Source organism: Somniosus microcephalus, chromosome 31, assembly GCF_052327205.1.
Source record: "Somniosus microcephalus isolate GS21.2 chromosome 31, FLI_Smic_1.0, whole genome shotgun sequence".
NCBI classification, from domain to species: Eukaryota; Metazoa; Chordata; class Chondrichthyes; order Squaliformes; family Somniosidae; genus Somniosus; species Somniosus microcephalus.
Window position 1 is genome coordinate 23632303 of NC_141017.1, and position 18988 is coordinate 23651290.

Sequence of the window (18988 nt, forward strand, 5' to 3'; positions counted from 1 at the left end):
AGTCAAATATTCCACCAATAGATCAGTGAAGAGAATAGTTGATAGTGAGGTGGGACACCTGAGAGCGGAGGCTAGTGAGTTAGTGGATACACGGAAGGTGGTGGCAGTACTTTACATGTACGTAACTTTGGTGTTTACAAAAGAGAATGTTGGGGAGGAAGTAAATCCCGATTGTAATTCGCTCATGTTGCTTTTAGCCAATCAATAAAAGGGAAGTATTCGAGAAGTTAGCTAAGGTAAAGGAAGCCAAAGTGGCAGGACCTGACCAGATCCATCCAAGGATCCTGAAGGGGATGGGGGACAAAATATCCCAGGCCTCAGAAATTATGTTTGAGTTCTATTGAGAGTGGGTGTGTGCTGGAAGACAGGAGCGTGGCCAATGCAATACCCATTTTCAGAGAGACATAGTGAGCCCAGGTAATTACATTTTAAAACACTGAGAGGACGTAATTGGAATCTTCAATTAAAAATACCAGGAGAAGCAGCCAGCACGGAATTCTGAACGGCAGGTCGTGCTGGACCAACGTGATGGGGTTCTTTGAGGAGTTGATAGTTATGGTGGATGGGGGTGATGCAGTGGCTGTGGTGTACATGGACTTTCAGAAAGTCTTTGACAAGGTATCCCAGGAGATTGTTGGAGAAGATTAAGGGTTATGGAATTAAGGGGGGGGTAGCAAACTGGATTTAAAACTAGTTGGAAGAGCGTTTGGCCCCTATTTTAACCCCCCCCCCCCCCCCCCCGGCCTGACGGAATCCGGGAAGAAGGGGGGGTGCAGTTACAATGAGGCTAGTCAGTTACCCCCTCTGAACCCGCTCTGTCCCGATCTTAACCCCCTTTTGAGCGTGTGAGCGGGACACCTGTGGGAAGGAAGCGGGGTCATGTTTAATTATGCAGATTGGGGTCCGATGTTTTTCTACATTAAAGGCACTTTATAAATGCTTGTTGTTGCTGTTGTGATTGACGCACAGACCATGGCAACATTTAAGGATAGGTGGTTGAAGGAAAGGGGAATAAAGTGACATGGGAACAGGGCAGGAGCACGTTATTGTGTGAGGGATAGACATGGACTGGTTGGGCCGAACAGCCTCTATGCAATACATCCGTAGCCCTGGATCCATCCTCCATTCCAAGGATCTTGTTCTTTAGGCTTTACTTCATTGTTTTTTCCAAAAATATATTTCTTCACAGCTTGGCTGACCGTCCGACAAAAGCACTGAGGAAGTCTTTCATTAAACCAAGCCGCCATCTGCCTGTGTCATGGTTTCTGGTCGATTCCAGGGCAGACTTTGTTCTGATTTGCGGAGACTGAATAAGTCAAATTCTCTCTCTTGTTACATGGTGTTCTGGGTTCTCGGGATCACGTTCTGCAATTCCATCCATTTTCCCACCGAAGCCGACGTCTCGCTCTTGCCCATTATGCAGTATGGAATTGGCATTAATTGCAGGTTTGAGAAGCTTATTTGCAAGCCCCTCATTGACTTGAATTAGCGTGAATCTTGAGTCCTGTTTTCAGGAGCATTCATAGTGCCATTTGCGACCTGTGTGAATGGAGGGCATTAAGCACATGGTATCGGTGACCGATTTAAGTTACTGACCATGGGGGAAGACTTCCTTTGAATTAAGATGTAGAAAAATGGCAAGTGGTTTTACAGCTTGAGCACGTAATCTGGACTGGCTCTTGGTGTCATCGTTGTGTTAGACTGTTGGCGGTGCTTTTCTCCCAGTAAACGGGGGCTCTATTTGTCTGTTCCGGTGGTTTCAGGTGGATATGAAGCATCACCTGAGACTATTCAGAGAAGAGCAGGCGGTTTTCTCCTGGTGTCCTGGCGAAGGTTTATAACTTAGCCAAGACCAGCAGGTCGTTTATCGGTGTGCTATTTTGGGACCTTGCTGTGTGAAAATCAGCCGCCACCTTTACCTGCACAGAAGCAACTGCTGGTTGTGCGACTTTTTGGGACATCTTGAAACGTAGAAAAATAGGAGCAGGAGTCGGCCCTTCGAGCCTGCTCCGCCATTCAATACGATCATGGCTGATCCTCCATCTCAATACCATATTCCCGCTCTCTCCCCCATGCCCCTCGATGCCTCTTGTGTCTAGAACGTGATGGGGGCCGTATAAAGTGAATGCTTTCTTTATAAAGGACAGGTTTATGGGTTTTCGGCACTGAGCTCGCGGACAAAATCTTTGGCCCGTGGGAATGATGGAGGAGAATTGCTGTCTTAAAGAAAGAAAGGACTTGCATTTATATAGAAGATAGGAGCAGGAGTAGGCCATTCGGCCCCTCAAGCCTGTTCCGCCGTTTAATGAGATCATGGCTGATCATCCAAATTCAGTACCCTGTCCCTGCCTTCTCCCCGTATCCCTTGATCCCTTTTGCCTTAAGAAATATATCCAACTCCTTCTTGAATATATTTAATGAATTGGCCTCAACTGCCTTGTGTGGCAGAGAATTCCACAGGTTCACCACTCTCTGGGTGAAGAAATTCCTCCTCATCTCAGTCCTAAATGGCTTACCCCTTATCCTTAGACTGTGACCCCTGGCGCCTTTCACAATCTTAAGTTCCAAAGCGCTTTGCAGCCAATCAAGTACTTTTGAAGCGTCGTCACTGTTGCAACGTAGGAAACGCAGCAGCCAATTTGCAAGGTACCACAAGCAGGGATGTGAAAATGACCAGCGAATCTGTTTCTGGTGATGTTGCTTGAGGGATGGGTGTTGGCCAGGACCCCAGGGAGAGAACTCCTGTTCTTCTAAACCGTGTGCTGCACTGGCGTGTCAGCTTAGATTTTTGTACTCGAGCCTTGGGAGTGGGACTCAAACCCACAACCTTTTGATTCCGAGGCGCGAGGTTTAGGAGAAAATATTGGTCGAGCTGGATTTTTTTTTTTCTAAAAATATTTTTTGTGTGTGTGTCTTTGCACTTTGCTAATCAGATTCACAGGGTTAGGTACAAGATGCTTTTAATTTTAAATTGGAACTCGAGATTCCATCATTGTAAGCCGCGTTGCTTCTGTGTACTTCGCACTCTTCTCTCCACAGCTTCACTGTTGGACCAGGCTTCTCGCATTCACTTTTAATCACAGCCATACCAACTGCATTAGTCATTCTGGGTTACTAATACGCTCTGGGGGCCCCCACAGTTGATTCATGATCAAAGCATAAGAAAATGTCGCTCGGCCCAATCAGCTCACTGAGTGCCAAATAAACCGACGGCTGTACTGCTCGGTTTGAAGTTCATTCCAGTCCCCCTCGCCCTATATGTTGATGAGCATATGTTAGCACCAACTTGAGACTGGGCAGAGAAAAGGTTGAAAATTCCATTGACCCACTGGCTTCCCAACCTGTTTACAACAGTGACTACACTTCATTAGCCGTAAAGCGCTTGTGAGGGGGGGGTGTCCTGAGGCCATGAAAGGTGCTACATAAATGCAAGTCTTTTCTGATCATAGTGGGTTGCAGGCTCTCTGTGGCGAAAGACGTACTACTCTAGTTCTGAACCAGTGACCTGGCTGGAGACAGACTGACTGCTTCACAGTGTTATCTGATGCCTCTTGTTCGCTTAACCAGGAACTGGTTCAGATTAAGAGATTCTGTCTTTTTTTTTCCAATTCTATTCCATTTGCCACATATCCAGGGTCAAGTCTGCCTCGCTGGCCCAGGATTGTAGTGTTAACCTTTTCCTTATTTGTTGCCATGACGTGTAATCTCTGAGCTTCAAGTTTGTTTAATTTGGTCCCTATTATGAGCTGATGCTTCACTGAAAGCCCACCATGGCAATCATGCATTATCATTGCAGTTCATCACTGGTTTCTGGTAATCACGGCCCACCACCCACAACTGCCCTAAATTGGCAATATCACATACACACTTCAAGATGGTTGCTGTGGAAGATAGAAGTGTCACGTGGGGGTGGGGGCACTCTTCTGCAGTTGAAGCAGGGTAGAGGAAGCTTTATTGTACCTTTTTAATGTATGCTATACCTGTCCTGGGGATGTGTCTGTCATTTGACCTATGTTATGCCTGGCCATGTTTCTAACCTGCGCTGTTTGACCTGGGCTTGTATCTGTCTGTTGTGTGTTCTACCTGGCCATGTATCCAACCTATGCTATACCTGACCCGAGTGTGTATTTATAGAAACATAGAAGATAGGAGCAGGAGTAGGCCATTCGGCCCCTCGAGCCTGCTCTGCCATTCAATGCGATCATGGCTGATCATCCAAATTCAGTACCCTGTCCCTGCTTTCTCCCCATATCCCTTGATCCCTTTAGTCTTAAGAAATATATCCAACTCCTTCTTGAATATATTTAATGAATTGGCCTCAACTGCCTTCTGTGGAATTCCACAGGTTCACCACTCTCTGGGTGAAGAAATTCCTCCTCATCTCTGTTCTAAATGGCTTACCCCTTATCCTTAGACTGTGACCCCTGGTTCTGGACTCCCCCGCCATCGGGAACATCCTTCCTGCATCCAGTCTGTCTAGTCCTGTTAGAATTTTATAAGTTTCAATGAGATCCCCTCTCATTCTTCTAAATTCTAGTGAATATAAGCCTAATCGACCCAATCTCTCTTCATACGTCATTCCTGCCATCCCAGGTATCAATCTGGTGAATCTTCGCTGCACTCCCTCCATGGCAAGAACATCCTTCCTCAGACAAGGTGACCAAAACTGCACACAATACTCAAGGTGTGGTCTCACCAAGGCCCTGTACAACTGCAGCAAGACATCCTTGCTCCTGTACTCTAATCCTCTCGCTATGAAGGCCAGCATACCATTTGCCTTCTTAACTGCCTGCTGCACCTGCATGCTTACCTTCAGCGACTGGTGCACAAGGACACCCAGGTCTCGTTGCACTTCCCCTTTTCCCAATCTATTGCCGTTCAGATAATAATCTGCCTTCCTGTTTTTGCCATCAAAGTGGACAACCTCGCATTTATCCACATTACACTGCATCTGCCCAATCGCCCAACCTGTCCAAATCGTACTGGAGTTTCTCTGCATCCTCCTCCTCCGCACACACGCCCACCCAGCTTTGTGTCGTCTGCAAACTTGGAGATATTACATCTAGTTCCCTCGTCTAGATCATTAATATATATTGTGAATAGCTGGGGTCCTAGGACCGATCCCTGCGGTACCCCACTAGTCACTGCCTGCCACTCGGAAAAAGACCCGTTTATTTAAACTCTTTGCTTCCTGTCTGCCAACCAGTTTTCTATCCAAGTCAGTACCTTACCCCCAATCCCATGTGCTTTAACTTTGCATGCTAGTCTCTTATGCCTGTGTTATATCTGACCCAGGTGTGTATCTAGCCTATTCTATACCTGGCCTGGGCATGTTTGATGAGGACACAGGCTGCCCTATTCTGTAGTGCAAACCTCCCTTATCTTAACTTGCACAAAATCCATCAAATTAAAGAAAAATGTGTGGTTCTAGCCAGTAGGTCATGCTAGATGGTGTAAAAGGCAAGAAACCAAATGCTGCTACTGTATAAATTGACAGTAATGTGGTAGCTAATCCTTTGACTGGATTGTATTGCAGCCACCTTGATCACTGATTTTTTTTAAAAATGCTGATTGACACTATTTATTTAAACACACTGGAGTTGTTGGACCAATCTTTGTACGTTTTGTATTTTAATAAAACATTTTTTGTGTAGTTGCGTAGCCCACAGCTGATTATTTATAACATTGACTAAAACAAGAGAGTGGCCAGTTCCGCTGAAAGGGGTCTCCACTGGGGTAGTGTGTCTGGGATTTTCAATCCAGCTGTACAGGAGGTCTGGGAGAAAGGCAGTGTGGCGTCAGTGAGAGATCTCTGTCATTTTGCCGCTGTATTGCTCTCGCTCTTATTCAATGTCTTCCGTCTGAAGACGATAAGGTTCTAAATACAGGAAACTTTGTGATATCCGGCACCGACGGGACCGAGCTGTTGCCGATCTATCAAAACTGCCGGACATACAAAGTTAATGTTGAAGCATACGGAGGTTTTCATCTCCGTATCTGACAACAAACACTGTTGCTTAGCAACAGCTTCTAAACAGTCGGCTGCAGCTGCAAGCGCCTCTAGCTGAAGCTGTTGCTATAGCTACAGACCTTGCAGTGCCTGACTGGGGGGGGGGGGAAAAGCAACGAGAACGAAAAAAACTCGTAGAAAATGGCTCCTGATTTTTGCCGTTAGGTCGGGTATTCCGGACATATAACCTCCGGAGAAACCAAAGTTTTCTGTACAAGAATGTTTTTAGAAAAGTTTTTTTTTAAATATTATCCCTTCTTACCTGAAGGTGCCGACTCATGTTGGGTACCTTAGGTTGTTGGCACCTCGCCCAACTGGGCATTTAAGATAAAAACAGAAATGCTGGGAATACCCAGCAGGTCAGGCAGCATCTGTGGAGCGAGAAACCGAGTTAACGCTTCAGCTTGATGACCTGGCGCGTGTGTGTGTGTGTGAATTGTTACTATTCCACAAGGAGGGCTTCACGCTCGTTCTTGCCCAAGGTAGTGGGAACCCTCGCTGGCATTTCAGCTCCCTAAACCAAGGGTGCCATTTGTGGTGCCACCAATTCTACAATCTGCTAGCTCAGTGTCTCTTTAACTGGGTATACTGTACATTCAGCCATAGGTTTCATTTTTTTCCCCCAGGGGAAGACAGTAGTTTTAACTATTTTCTAAAGTAACAGTGTCATAGCTTCTTAGTCCCGAGATACTGAGCAATAGCTAAACCATTCAGTGAAATGTTCCGACCACTGCCCCACCTGAGATTAGCCAACTCCGCACTGACTGAGGTTCAAATCTTGCAACCTCTAGTCTATGGCTCAACTAGATCAAAACATTCCAAGGAGAATCCCAAGGTCACTCCCCTAGCTTGGATCGTGTTCTTGGGGCATCTAAAAACGAAGAGGATTTCAAAACCTAGCCACAACCTCTCGATTTATCTCACCCTCCTTTCAATCTGAAAGAAAGAACTTGGCATTTATATAGCGCCTTTCACAATCTCCCGAACGTCCCAATGCGCTTTGCAGCCAATGAAGTGTGGTCACTGTTGTACTGTAGGAAACGCAGCAGCCAATTTGCGCACAGCAAGCTCCCACAAACAGTAATGTGATAATGACCAGGTAATCTGTTTTAGGAATAAATATTGGCCGGGACACCGGGGGATAACGCCCTTGCCTCTTATTCGAATAGTGATTTGGGATCTTTTATGTCCACATGATCGGGGGGACGGGGCCTCGGTTTAACGCCTCAACAGAAAGACGGCACCTCTGACAGTGCAGCACTCCCTCAGCACTGCACTGAAATGTCAGCCTGGATTTTGTGCTCGGGTCTCTGGAGTGGGACTTGAACCTTCTGACTCGGGGGCAAGAGCGCTACCCACTGAGCCACAGCTGACACTTGCTGGTGTCCTGCACTATGGGCTTTTGTGTCTTCCCTCCTGATGGTCGAGCCTTAGAATCCTGGAATAGTACAGCGTAGAAGGGAGACCGTTCGGCCCATCGAGTGTGCGCCGGCTTTTTTTTTTTTCCAAAGAGCAATCCCGTTAGTCCCGCTCCCCCTGCTCAAGACCCACACTGTGAGCAGCCTGGGGCTGGGTGGGCTGCTGAGGTTTCTGAACTTGAAATTGAAAAGAGCCTGTCGGGAAAAATTAAGCTCTGCCTGAACTGTAATCATCTTCCCAACTTGCACTGGTTACAAGGCTGTACATTGGGTAGGATGCCAGCTGCTGGTTGACGATGAGGAAACTACTTACAGATATTCCCGATTTTTTGTTCCGGCCTCTTGTGTTCCCAACTCTTCTTTTCAGCTCTCGTTCTGTTGCGTACACTTCTGGTTTCCCCTGTTACATCCTGAGATGTTTTGCCTCTCTCTGCTATTGACGTTGCGGCCAGTAGGTAAGGTGACTGTGAGAACACGCAATTCATTTGCAAATTCTTATTTTTAACCTAATGAAAGTTTTTTTTTGTCATTTGCAGTAAATCGGCCTACTCTCTGCACAGTTTCAGCATATTGAAGTTTGACAAAGAGCGAATAGAAAGGAAGGTGAGTGAATTTTTTTTTTTAATTCGTTTTTATGGGATGTAGGCGTCGCTGGCAAAGCCAGCATTTATTGCCCATCCCTCATTGCCCTTGATTCCGCCGCCTTGAACCACTGCAGTCCGTGTGGTGAAGGTGCTCCCACAGTGCTGTTAGGGAGGGAGTTCCAGGATTTTGACCCAGCGATGATGAAGGAACGGCCGATATATTTCTAAGTCGGGATGGTATGTGACTTGGAGGGGAACTTGGAGCTGGTGGTGTTCCCATGCGCCTGCTGCCCTTGTCCTTCTAGGTGGAAGAGGTCGCGGGTTTGGGAGGTGCTGCTGAAGAAGCCTTGGCGAGTTGCTATTCTGAGAATAATGTGACTTTTTTACATATAAAAAAAAAAAACTGGTGCCGTGATCTCCAGGGAGATTAATTGTTTCCAGTTTTCAGAATCGATGTTAAACTGAGAAGCTCTTTGCCCATTTAAATTTTTTTTCCCACGGCTCTATTCAGAACAGAGTCTAGACCAACATCCCCCTCAAATAATACCAAAAAAGAACCAAACTGGTCTAAAAATAGGCGGTCAGTCAGCATCTGTAAAGAGAAAGGGTGATTTTATGTTTTTTGATTAAACCCTTCATTGGGATTGGAAGCTGGAAGATAAGCCAACCTCAAATACAGTGTCCGCTGTGGCTCAGTGGGCAGCACTCTCGCCTCTGAGTCAGAAGGTTGTGGGTTCAAGTCTCACTCCCGGGACTAGGCTGACACTCCCAGTGCAGTGCTGAGGGAGCGCCGCACTGTCGGAGGTGCCATCTTTCGGATGAGACGTTAAACCCAGGCCCTCGTCTGCTCTCTCAGGTGGATGTAAAAGATCACATGGCCACTATTTCGAAGAAGAGCAGGGGAGTTCTCCCCGGTGTCCCGGGCCAATATTTATCCCTCAACCAGCATAACAAAAACCAGACGATCTGGTCATTATCACATTGCTGTTTGTGGGAGCTTGCTGTGCACAAATTGGCTGCTGCGTTTCCTACATTACAACAGTGACTCCACTTCAAAAGTACTTCATTGACTGTAAAGCGCTTCGAGACGTCCAGTGGTCGTGTAAGGCGCTATATAAATGCAAGTCTTTTCTTTAATTGAACTGAACAAAACAAAAGAAGCAGCAAGTGTAAAGTTAGCAAGAGTGTTGGAGGATTTAGGAAGATACGAATAGGGGCCTGAGGAGAGCTAATGAGAGAGCCTGCAGGTGCTGGAATAAAAAAGACTATGCTGGACTGTTGGCCTTCAGCTGAAAAGACGGGCCAACACTCTGGGTGCAGAACTTGCCCAGCAGAGCTCAGTGCAGGGGCTGTTGGACAAGGACAAGGTTGGGCACAGCCGCAGTGCCCCCAATGGTCAAATAGCTGCTCCCCGTGCCTGGGCTTACACAAGAACGGTCACTTGCATGAGGTACCCGAGCACTGCCTGGCCTGTGGAATGATCCTCCAGCGTATGAGGCAGCACCTTCAGGTAAGGAGGGGAGTAAATTGGTGGGTCCTTTCCCATCTCAGTGACTACACCTCAAAAGAAGAGGTCCGTTCCCATCTCGCACTCAATTAAGTACTTTTGAACTGTAGTCACTGTTGTAATATAGGAAAGGCAGCGGCCAATTTGCGCAGAGCAAGGTCCCACAAACAGCAATGATCAGGTGGTCAGGGCCTCAGTTTAACGTCTCATCCGAAAGACGGCACCTCCGACAGTGCAGCGCTCCCTCAGCACTGCACTGGAGCGTGAGCCTAGATTTTGTGCTCAAGTCTCTGGAACAACCTTCTGATTCAGAGGTGAGCATGCTACCAACTGAGCTGACACGTACACACAGCTAAACAAGGACAGCGGGTTGTCAGCTTGGGTCAGTTGGTAGCATTCTTGCCCCTGATGAGAACTTAATCTCGGCCGATACTCCAGTGCGGCACCGTGGGAGTGCTACAGTGTCAGAGGTGCCGTCATTGGATGAGGCGTTAAACCGAGGCCCCGTCTATCTCATCAGATGGACTTTTAAAGATTTGTTCACTGGCGCGTGAGCCTAGATTTTGTGCTCAAGTCTCTGGAGTGGGACTTGAACTTCCTGACTCGGAGGGCAGAGTGATGTCTGGATTTTATGAATGGGCTCCGTCAGCTGGTTGTTTTCTGCCTCTGCTCCATTTGGATCACCTCTTTTCAGCAAGTGCTTAGCAGTGGGAAGAGCGACGTCGCGATTTATCCGCTCTCATTCAATGACAGTGATCTGTCTCCCTGTAAGGGATGCCGTGCTCATCCCATCTTTCCATCTGTAGGAGAGAGGCGGACTGGTTGTATGAAGTCCTCCAGTTCGTTGTTAGTAAACACAGAACAATATGTCCTTCTATTTCTCTGAGCTTGACTCATCCACTTTAATGAAGTGTTAACGATTCATTTCCTGTAATATTTTACTAGATGCTGAATTTAACATTGCTCGGTGTGATATTGATGCATGTAAATACTTGGATACATTGCAGGCAGCACATGTACCGTACACGTGTGCTCATTGAATGAACCACTGCTTCTCTTGGCGGCATGAACTTGGCCAGTGTGGACACTGGTGCCAGTGCTTTGAGGCATCTCGTTTTGTGTGCGTGCATGCGCTGGTGGAGGAATGTGCGTTGTGCGGGAGCCAAGCCCGGTGAGAGTGGATTTGATATTGTCCCCGATTGCTTCTACAGATCCACGTGTATAAACAGGAGCACAAGGTTCCTCCAAAGGAACTCCTGGATCAGCACCGGGAGACCGCGCAGCGGATCCAGTGGCAGAAATCACAGCTGGAACGCGGAGACCCTGGGGATCTGAAAGGTGACGCTCCAGATTCCACTGAAGGGGTTCAGTAAGCTTTTTATCGAAAAGAAATGTTGTTCCTTTCAACTGAAGGATGCTGGTTAATAACACGACTACAGGAGGTGGGGTGGGGTGGGGGGGGGGGGGGGGGAGGGTGAAGAGCCCCCACAGGGGGAAGCTAAACAAGATGAGCCCATGTTAAATATCTGATTGCAACTTCATTTCAGAATCATCCTCTGTACCACCTTCAGGTGACGGACGTACTTTCTGTTCAAAGTATTTTAACAGATTGTGCTCCACAGACGCCCTCTCTTTCAGCGCTCTCTCGGCCCCTACCCGATTGGGTTACTGGGAGAGGCCTCCTGCATCCCAGAGACGCTCCATTTTAATAGGGACAAAATTCTGGACTAGAAGGGGAGCTGATCCAGCAGTACCCAACCCCAGAAAGTATAAAACCCCATCGGGTGTCGGCCAAGGGTCGGTGGGCAGCATGCTCTCTCGCCTCGGTGTCAAAAGGTTGTGGGTTCAAGTCCCACTCCAGCGACTTGAGCCCATAATCTTAGTTGAGACGTTAAACCGAGGCCCCGTCTGCCTCCTCAGGTGGACGTAAAAGATCCCACGGCACTATTTCGAAGAAGAGCAGGGGAGTTCTCCCCGGTGTCCTGGCCAATATTTATCCCTCAACCAACATCACTAAAACAGATGATCTGGTCACCATCACATTGCTGTTTGTGGGAGCTTGCTGTGTGCAAATTGGCTGCCACATTTCCCACATTACAACAGTGACTCCACTTCAAAAGTATTTTTGCTGGCTGCAAAGCACTTTGGAACGTCCTGAGGCCGTGAAGCCTTTCTTCCCTCTTATATACTTGGGACTGAGCCCTGTTGCATAACTAACTGATGGAGCATTGCCCAGGGTCAGTTGGGTCACTAGCACTGTGTTGGGTGGACAGACACTCCAACTGGTGGGTCTCATGTAGGCGGCAAAGCTTGGCAGTATTTTATATCTCTTGGTTTTTCAGCCAGAGCGAGGGGTGGTACGGTGAATAGACAGTCCTCCTCCCAGTCACTCCTTCCCTTTTGCTACTCTGTGGTTACCATCACTGTAATGAATCAGTTTAACCCTGATTTGCGCCTCTGAATCAATACACTGAGAGCAGCAGCAGACTACAGGAAACTTTTTTTTATCCGGCATCGACGGGACCGGCGTGGTGCCGGTTTATCAAAAAGTCCGGATTACAGAGAGGTATATTAAAAGATACAAGAGCCCCATACACAGCAACAAATCCAGGCTTCCCTGTTGCTTAGCAACAGGTGCAGGAACCCCGGCCACAGACCAAGCGTCCCTGTTGCTTAGCAACAGGTGCAGGAACCCCGGTTACACGGCCACAGATCCAGGAACGGCCACTAATATGAAGTAAAACTTACCTGAACCTACTCCTGAATTTTGCCGGTTAACAGAGATTTCCGGTTATTTAGGTGCCGGTAAATCGAGAGTTTCCGGTAGTATTTTATTAAGTGCCGGTTTATATGCTGTGGTTTTGCTCACAAGCTGAGGGGGTCTGGAACATTGGGATTTGGGGGGAGGGGGCCTTTAGCTACCATGCTGGCCTGCCCCCTTGCTTGGCTATTGTTGTAAATAGGTTGTAGGGTCCGTCCGAGTTGCATTTTTCTTCATTGAGGGAAGGCTGCAGATTTTTTTATATTTGTTGCACTTTGAGGTATGTTCAAAACGTTTATATAAATAGAGCTGTCCTAATCAACGTTCCCCCTGACTTTTTTTTGGGTGCGCGACCCCTTTAACATTGGAGAAGCCGGTCCCGGGCTACACAGCTCCGAGGGATTGTTGGTCCTAATATCTCCTTATTTGGCTTGGTGTCGAATTTTGTCTGATAACGCTGCTATGAAGCCCCTTAGGATGTTAAAGGGGCGGTATAAATGCAAGTTATTGTATGTACTGTAGGATTTCGGACCTTTCCTTGTAACCGTGTCGTCCCCAGTTACGACTGCCTCCTTGGTTTTCGCTGTTCCTCAGGATGTGTGTGCGCGGTGGGGGGTGGTTCGGAGGCAGTGTTTTTGCTGGAGTCGGCTTCACTGATTGTTACTCTATGGTGTAGATAGGACAGGAAATGCTGAAATAATCAGCTCCTGAAACAAGCGTGCTTGGCCTAACATTGCAGGAGTATCACTAGGGGCAGCTTGGGACTTTGGGCTGTGTGCTTGAGGGTGTTGTAAGCAGTTGGTCTAAAACAGAAATTGTGATTTAAAGACTTTGTTGAACTAGACAGCTACAGTCGTTTAGGTCTGTGTTTGGGCTCACACTCTGCTCCTTGTATATCACTTGTGTTTAAACATTGTGTATTTTTTTTTTACAGAATACATAACACAACTGGAGAGATATGTACAGTATTACACAGACGCAGCTAAGCGACTAGGTACCGAAGGCAATCGAGTAAGTGATGGGATTCTGTGGTCGTTGTGGCTGGGGCATGGGCAGAGGATGGAGTCCGCACTCTCCTATTGGAGCACATTCCTCTTTTTTTTCCTCTGGGTTCTGCTCCAGAGGGGAATTTGTAGGGTAAATGTTGCCCAGAGTATGTGCTGCAGTGTCTTTGAGTAGAGCAGGGCAGCTCTGCAGAAGTGACACTGTGACTCCAGGCTCCCCGTGACTGCAAGTCTCTTGGAGTCATCCAAAACTCTGCTTCCCGTATCCTAACTCGCACCAAGCCCTGTTCATCCGCCCACCCCTATGCTCACTGACATTGGCTCCCGTTCCGACGCGCTCCTTGATTTTAAATTCTCATCCCTGTTTTCAAATCCCTCCGTGGCCTCACCGCCTCCCTAGCTCTGACCTCCTCCAGCCCTCCAGCCCTCCGAGATCTCTGCACTCCTCTGATTCTGACCTCCTGCGCGCCCCCGATTGTCATCGCTGCACCATTGGCGGCCGTGCCCAGGCTGTGGAATTCCTTCCCTAAACCTCTCTCTCCTCTGTTTAAGATTGATAGTTTGTCCCAGTATTAGAGAGGAAGTAAAATAGAGCAGATCATTTTTCTACTGAGACGAATTTGTGTAATTACTGAGACAGGGAGCAGGGTTACATCCCGAGCTTTTCGTTCGTGCCTCTGAATGGTTTTGTTCCTCTTTCTGGGCAGGATTTGGCTAAAGAAGCGTTATACAAGAGGAAGCTGGTGGATGACGAGGTAAGACGACACACCTTGTGATGCTTTGTTCAGAGCAGGACGGGTACACGTAGCGCAGTAGCCATCTATCCACGTGAAAGTCTTGTGTTTAGTCCATGTCTGTCCCACTGCGCAACTTGTTACAAATGTAAAGCAATCTTTAAAAAAAAAAAAAAAAAGAGGGCCAGTCAGCCGTGGCTCAGTGGGCAGCTCTCTCTCGCCTCTGAGTCAGAAGGTTGTGGGTTCAAGTCCCCACTCCAGAAACTTGAGCACAAAAAGCTAGGCTGACACTCCAGTGCGGTGCTGAGGGAGTGCCGCACTGCCGGAGGTGCCGTCTTTCGGGTGAGACGTTAAACCCAAGGCCCCATTTACCCTCTCGGGTGGATGTAGAAGATCGAAGAAGAGCAGGGGAGTTCTCCCCGGTGTCCTGGGCCAATATTTATCCCTCAATCAGCATCACTAAAAACAGATTATCTGGTCATGATCACATTGCTGTTTGTGGGAGCTTGCTGTGCGCAAATTGGCTGCATTCCTACATTTACAACCGTGACTACACTTCAAGTCTACTTCAGTGGCTGTGGGTGCTTTGGGAGGCCATGAAAGGTGGAATAGAAATGCAAGTCTTTCATTTTTCTTTGCTTGAAAAGTCAGGGTCAAGATCAAAGTTACTGATCTCTGATTGCCCTGAATTTAACAGCAGCAACAGCTACCCACAGGGAGTGCTTAAAAGGGACAGAGCAAGTTAACTGCTGAACATCAATAACTGTGCTGCAAACCACCCATGAGCTGGTTGTGTTGATTTGCTCCCCGCATCTCCTGAAGGTGTTGAATTGCTGGAGTTACAGTTCATTGTTACAGCCTTTATTACAAGAGGATTTGAGTATAAGAGTAAAGATGTCTTACTGCAATTATATAGGGCCCTGGTGAGACCACACCTGGAGTATTGTGTACAGTTTTGGTCCTCCTTACCTAAGGAAGGATATACTTACCATAGAGGGAGTGCAACGAAGGTTCACCAGACTGGTTCCTAGGATGGGGGGATTGTCCTGTGAGGAGAGATTGAGTAGATTAGGCCTATATTCTCTAGAGTTTAGAAGAATGAGAGGTGATCTCATTGAAACATAAAAAATTCTGACAGGGTAGATGCAGGGAGGATGTTTCCCCTAGCTGGGGAGTCTAGAACCAGGGGTTACAGTCTCGCAGAATAAGGGGTCGGCCATTTAGGACTGAGATGAGGAGAAATGTCTTCACTCAGAGGGCGGCGAATCTTTGGAATTCTCTACCCCAGAGGGCTGTGGATGCTCAGTCGTTGAGTATATTCAAGACTGAGATCGATAGATTTTTGGATATTAAGGGAATCAAGGGATATGGGAAAGTGCAGGAAAGTGGAGTTGAGGTCGAAGATCAGCCATGATCTTATTGAATGGTGGAGCAGGCTCAAGGGCCAAATGGCCGACTCCTGCTCCTATTTCCTATGTTCATTGGACATTGGGAGCCCTCCAGTAGGTCACCCAAGGACCTTCACATGTGAATCCGGACAGTGAGTGGCGGCAGAGCGTTCAACCACGGAGGGCATCACCGCTGAGCCCGATGTTGTCCAGAATATCACACGCGCTCTCTCTCTCTTTTTTTCTCTCTCACTCTCTCACACTCTCACTCTCACACCTTTCCGGCATGAGCTCGCTGCATAGCCCCCGGGTGGTGCTGAGGCCAATTGCCCCGCCCTCTGGCTAGCGGAGGATCGAATGTGGGACGATGTTCCTTTTAAGCTGCGTGGCCGCGCAGTGCTCCGGACCTCCCGCTCAGCTGGCTCGACAATAGGACAGACCCCGCAAAAAAAAAAAAAAAATTAACGGGAACATTGACGTGGGACCATCTGGTCCGCGCGGGCTCGGTGCCGTGTCTTTGGGTTTACCCACTGACCAGCGGCGGAGCCGGGGTGGTATCATTTTAAATGGCTGAGATGCCAGCTGTCCCTGTCTGGGCACATTCTCAATGCTGCACCTGGTACAGAGATGCCAACTGGCCCTCTCTCTCTCACTCTCGGGGGGGGGGGAGGGGAATTGTTTTGTTTTAAGTACCTCGACTCTCCCCCAATAGATGTCAGCGTGGAGGTAAGTGGAAGGGCTGGCGTGTACTTACTCCTCTGTCCATTGTACCTTTTCCTTACTCTAAGGTTGTTTAAGCTGTTTATGGGGAGTCTGGCCCTTGTGCGTCAGAGCGCTCGGCCTGCCCTCCATTTTATTTTCTCCGAATGCCCTGTTTTGGTTGGATAGGTAATATGCTAACTTTTTGCTTTGGTCTGTAAAGATGGGCTTGGTGTTGTGATTAACATTCTCTTCTCTCTCTCTCTCTCTCTCTCTCTCTCTCTCTCTCTCCTCTCTCTCTCTCTCTCTCCCCCCACCCCTTCTCTCCTCTCCCACCCCTTCTCTCTCTCCCCCCACCCCCTCTCTCTCTCGCTCTCTCTCTCTCTCCCACCCTCTCTCTCTCTCTCCCACCCCTTCTCTCTCTCTCTCCCACCCCCTTCTCTCTCTCTCTCTCCCACCCCTTCTCTCTCTCTCTCCCACCCCTTCTCTCTCTCTCTCCCACCCCTTCTCTCTCTCTCCCACCCCTTCTCTCTCTCTCTCCACCCTTCTCTCTCTCTCTCCCACCCCTTCTCTCTCTCTCTCCCACCCCTTCTCTCTCTCTCTCCCACCCCTTCTCTCCTCTCCCACCCCTTCTCTCTCTCTCTCCCACCCCTTCTCTCCTCTCCCACCCCTTCTCTCCTCTCCCACCCCTTCTCTCCTCTCCCACCCTTCTCTCCTCTCCCACCCCTTCTCTCCTCTCCCACCCCTTCTCTCCTCTCCCACCCCTTCTCTCCTCTCCCACCCCTTCTCTCCTCTCCCACCTCTTCTCTCCCCTTCTCTCTCTCTCCCACCCCTTCTCTCTCTCTCCCACCCCTTCTCTCTCTCTCTCTCTCTCCTCTCTCTCTCTCTCTCCCACCCCTTCTCTCTCTCTCCCCTCTCTCTCTCTCTCTCCTCTCTCTCTCTCTCTCCCACCCCTTCTCTCTCTCTCCCACCCTTCTCTCTCTCCCTCCCTCTCTCTCTCCCCCCCTTCTCTCTCTCTCACCCCTTCCTCTCTCTCTCCTCCCTTCTCTCTCTCTCCACCCCTTCTCTCACTCTCCCACCCCTTCTCTCTCTCTCTCCCACCCCTTCTCTCTCTCTCTCCCACCCCTTCTCTCTCTCTCCTCCCTCCCTTCTCTCTCTCTCCCACCCCTTCTCTCTCTCTTCTCCCACCCCTTCTCTCTCTCTCTCCACCCCTTCTCTCTCTCTCTCCCACCCCTTCTCTCTCTCTCTCTCTCTCTCTCCCACCCCTTCTCTCTCTCTCTCTCCCACCCCTTCTCTCTCTCTCTCCCCACCCTTCTCTCTCTCTCTCCCACCCCTTCTCTCTCTCTCTCCACCCCTTCTCTCTCTCTCTCCACCCCTTCTCTCTCTCTCTCCCCCCCTTCTCTCTCTCTCTCCCACCCTTCTCTCTCTCTCTCCCACCCCTTCTCTCTCTCTCCCACCCTTCTCTCTCTCTCTCCCACCCCTTCTCTCTCTCTCTCCCACCCCTTCTCTCTCTCTCCCACCCCTTCTCTCTCTCTCCCACCCCTTCTCTCTCTCTCTCCCACCCCTTCTCTCTCTCTCTCCCACCCCTTCTCTCTCTCTCTCCCACCCTTCTCTCTCTCTCCCACCCCTTCTCTCTCTCTCTCCCACCCCTTCTCTCTCTCTCTCCCACCCCTTCTCTCTCTCTCTCCCACCCCTTCTCTCTCTCTCTCCCACCCTTCTCTCTCTCTCTCCCACCCCTTCTCTCTCTCTCTCCCACCCCTTCTCTCTCTCTCTCCCACCCCTTCTCTCTCTCTCTCCCACCCCTTCTCTCTCTCTCTCCCACCCCTTCTCTCTCTCTCTCCCACCCTTCTCTCTCTCTCTCCCACCCCTTCTCTCTCTCTCTCCCACCCCTTCTCTCTCTCTCTCCCACCCCTTCTCTCTCTCTCTCCCACCCCTTCTCTCTCTCTCTCCCACCCCTTCTCTCTCTCTCTCCCACCCCTTCTCTCTCTCTCTCCCACCCCTTCTCTCTCTCTCTCCCACCCCTTCTCTCTCTCTCTCCCACCCCTTCTCTCTCTCTCTCCCACCCCTTCTCTCTCTCTCTCCCACCCCTTCTCTCTCTCTCTCCCACCCCTTCTCTCTCTCTCTCCACCCCTTCTCTCTCTCTCCCACCCCTTCTCTCTCTCTCTCCCCCCCTCTCTCTCCCCCCTTCTCTCTCCCCCCCTTCTCTCTCTCCCCCCCTTCTCTCTCTCCCCCCCTTCTCTCTCTCCCCCCCTTCTCTCTCTCCCCCCCTTCTCTCTCTCCCCCCCTTCTCTCTCTCCCCCCCTTCTCTCTCTCTCCCCCCTTCTCTCTCTCTCCCCCCCTTCTCTCTCTCTCCGCCACCCTCTCTCTCTCTCCCCCCACCCTCTCTCTCTCCCCCACCCTCTCTCTCTCTCCCCCACCCTCTCTCTCTCTCCCCCACCCTCTCTCTCTCTCCCCCACCCTCTCTCTCTCTCCCCCACCCTCTCTCTCTCCCCCACCCTCTCTCTCTCTCCCCACCCTCTCTCTCTCTCCCCACCCTCTCTCTCTCTCCCCACCCTCTCTCTCTCTCCCCCACCCTCTCTCTCTCTCCCCCACCCTCTCTCTCTCTCCCCCACCCTCTCTCTCTCTCCCCACCCTCTCTCTCTCTCCCCCACCCTCTCTCTCTCTCTCCCCCACCCTCTCTCTCTCTCTCCCCCACCCTCTCTCTCTCTCTCCCCCACCCTCTCTCTCTCTCTCCCCCACCCTCTCTCTCTCTCTCCCCCACCCTCTCTCTCTCTCTCCCCCACCTCTCTCTCTCCCACCCCTTCTCTCTCTCTCTCTCCCACCCCTTCTCTCTCTCTCTCTCCCACCCCCTTCTCTCTCTCTCTCTCTCTCTCCCACCCCTTC

The 18988-nt window shown here is 49.6% G+C and overlaps 1 protein-coding gene across 2 annotated transcripts in view; it reads left to right on the forward strand.

The window, feature by feature from the left end:
* The window catches only part of LOC147097643 (coiled-coil and C2 domain-containing protein 1A-like), a 140447-nt gene that overhangs the window by 90253 nt on the left and 31206 nt on the right, over positions 1-18988 (forward strand). For both annotated transcript variants that reach the window (XR_015074320.1, XM_085971629.1), the window contains exons 25-28: positions 7965-8031; positions 10731-10857; positions 13215-13291; positions 13992-14039. Coding sequence is in view for 1 of the 2 variants with exons in the window: in XM_085971629.1 (XP_085827755.1) it covers positions 7965-8031; positions 10731-10857; positions 13215-13291; positions 13992-14039 (319 nt within the window). In the remaining variant the exon portion in view is untranslated. The remainder of the gene's footprint in view (positions 1-7964; positions 8032-10730; positions 10858-13214; positions 13292-13991; positions 14040-18988) is intronic.